At 41.3% G+C, this 2,335-nt stretch overlaps 1 protein-coding gene across 1 annotated transcript in view; it reads right to left on the bottom strand.

Moving 5' to 3' along the window:
• LOC119421706 (medium-chain acyl-CoA ligase ACSF2, mitochondrial-like) overlaps positions 1–2,335 on the bottom strand; it is a 5,182-nt gene that overhangs the window by 979 nt on the left and 1,868 nt on the right. Inside the window, exons 7-16 of the mRNA XM_037689060.1 lie at positions 2,195–2,318; positions 2,003–2,098; positions 1,757–1,908; positions 1,581–1,669; positions 1,439–1,515; positions 1,241–1,348; positions 1,007–1,158; positions 363–504; positions 178–288; positions 1–73 (exon numbers count right to left, since the gene is read on the bottom strand). Of these exons, the coding sequence (XP_037544988.1) occupies positions 1–73; positions 178–288; positions 363–504; positions 1,007–1,158; positions 1,241–1,348; positions 1,439–1,515; positions 1,581–1,669; positions 1,757–1,908; positions 2,003–2,098; positions 2,195–2,318 (1,124 nt within the window). The remainder of the gene's footprint in view (positions 74–177; positions 289–362; positions 505–1,006; positions 1,159–1,240; positions 1,349–1,438; positions 1,516–1,580; positions 1,670–1,756; positions 1,909–2,002; positions 2,099–2,194; positions 2,319–2,335) is intronic.

Below are 2,335 nucleotides of genomic sequence, written 5' to 3'. Positions count from 1 at the left end.
TTACCTTTCCTGAGGAAGTCAGTGGGTAGCTGTCAACAAACATCACATAGTGTGGAATCTTGAAATGGGAAATCTAGATCGAAAAAAACGGTCAATGAAGTGTTTACTGTAACTGTGTTCTCGTTCATTTTACTTTAGACTACTTGTACTGTATGTTTAAACATCATCTGTTCTCACTTTTCCTTTGCAGAAGCTTCTTATCTCCTCTGCACTGGAGGTTTGCCCCTGCTTGAGCCTGAGGCAGGCACACACCTGCTCCCCAAGCCTCACATCTTTAACTCCAACCACCTGCAAACAGAGGCAGGTCATTAATACCTATGATACCAGATTTAAATTTAAAATAATGGAACATTTGATCTCACTTGAGCTTCCAGAACATTTGGATGCTTGTGAAGAAACTGCTCAATCTCAGCAGGGTAAATGTTTTCCCCTCCACGGATGATCATGTCCTTTATACGTCCCTCAATGCGGCAGTATCCCAGACTGTTCAGGCTTGCTGTGTCACTGAATCCATCAAAATTGTAAATACAGCATGTTTCTGCAAGGAATACTGACCCCTGTGGTACTGACAAGTTTCTGAATTTTTGGTCAAGGGTTGTGGATGTTTTTATTACAGTAATCAAAACTATCTCCCAAGTCACTGTCTTATCTCTGCACATGAACTACATGTTTGATTTAATGGAGAGCACTGGGTGAGAAGGCTGTAGCTTGCTCCAAAGACACCTCCTGAGCATTTCAGCTGAATGTATAGGGGTAAAAAAAAAAATTTGAGTGAATAATGCAGCTCAAGGCAGATTATTTTTACTGGTTTTCATGTGTGTTCATTTTATGTATATTTATGTAACCTGTCCTAAAAATCTGACCTTGCAAGTAAAATGCCAGTTGAAAATCTTTTGCTGTGGAGTGTGGTTCATTCGGGAAAACAACGTAAGTGAGAGTTTTATTCAACTTCACATTCAGTGCAGAAACACAGCTCTCTGCAGTAAATGGTAAAAATCCATCTTACCCAGTTCTGTACCAGCGACTGTCAGAGATCACCTCTCTGGTTTTCTCAGGATTGTCCCAGTACCCATGCATCACACTGCTGCCTCTGATCATTAGCTCCCCCGTAGCTCCTAAAGGCACAATCTCCTCTGTAACAGGGTCCACCACCTTGGCCTGAAGTTAGGACACTCATCAGGTCACCTGACTGCAGTGACATATTAAAGATTTGTGTAAAAAAAAAAAAAAAAGGACTCACCTCAGTGTGAGCCATGATACACCCAACTGTATTCAGCTTTAGCTCCTCATTGTCTTGTGGGAATCCCAGAAATGTTACAGTGCTTGTTTCAGTGATTCCATAAAGAACCTAGTAAAAGGTGATGTGTACATTGTTCTGTATCCTCAAAGCATGCCGTTTAGTCTCAAATTGAAAATATAGAGTTTGTTTTCTGCTCACAGTTATCTCTTTCATGTTCATTTCTGTTCTTAGCTTCCTCAAAACCTCAGGAGGACAAGGAGAACCCCCCATGAGACCTAAATCAGAGCAACACTTCATACCAAATGTAAAAAAACAACAATCTTGTCTTCAGATCACTTACCTGCTTCAAGTGATGACAAGTCATATTTGTGTATATCTTGGCTCAGCAAGTCAGTGAACATGGTAGGAGTGCCATAGACAAAATTGCACCTTGGTTGAGAGAAAGATTTAAACAGCAGATAATGAAAGTGGTTATTATGATAAAGTTGGATTCCATAATCATGATGGGGACCATACCTTTCAGTCTGGATAGCTTGTATATTGGCATGGCTGTTGTAGCCAGAAGATGGAAAAACTAATGTGATTCCATGAACCGCCATACTCATTGCTGCAACCACAGAGCCGAAACAGTGGTGCAGGGGTACAGGAACACACACTCGCACCTGAGACTGACCATGAATGAGAAAAATTATATACGGTACTCAAATCTTAATGTTTTTTTTTTTCTTTTGTCTCAGGTTCTGGAAACAGATATGGACCTACCCTCCATCCATAACCCATCCGCAGACCCAGGAAGTATGCATTATTCACAATGTTGTGGTGCGAAAGAGTGGCTCCCTTTGGTTTCCCAGTTGTACCCTAAAGCCAATGACACAAGTCATTGTCTGAAGCAATACTAATCAATCTATGTACAAACATGTCTATTGCATGTAAAAAGTTTAACAATAAACTTACTGATGTGAACTGAATGTTGATGGGGTCATCAAAGGTCAGCCTGCTCTGCAGCTCCATCAGCTGTTTGAAGTGTGGACTCTCCCCTGCTTGCATCACATCCTCCACATGAAGCATCCCTGGCTGCCTGCTGTCAGTCACAAT

This window comes from Nematolebias whitei, chromosome 15 (genome assembly GCF_014905685.2).
Source record: "Nematolebias whitei isolate Nwh7 chromosome 15, NemWhi1, whole genome shotgun sequence".
NCBI classification, from domain to species: Eukaryota; Metazoa; Chordata; class Actinopteri; order Cyprinodontiformes; family Rivulidae; genus Nematolebias; species Nematolebias whitei.
Note: the sequence above shows the minus strand (reverse complement) of the source record. Positions and strands in the feature narration are given on the sequence as shown.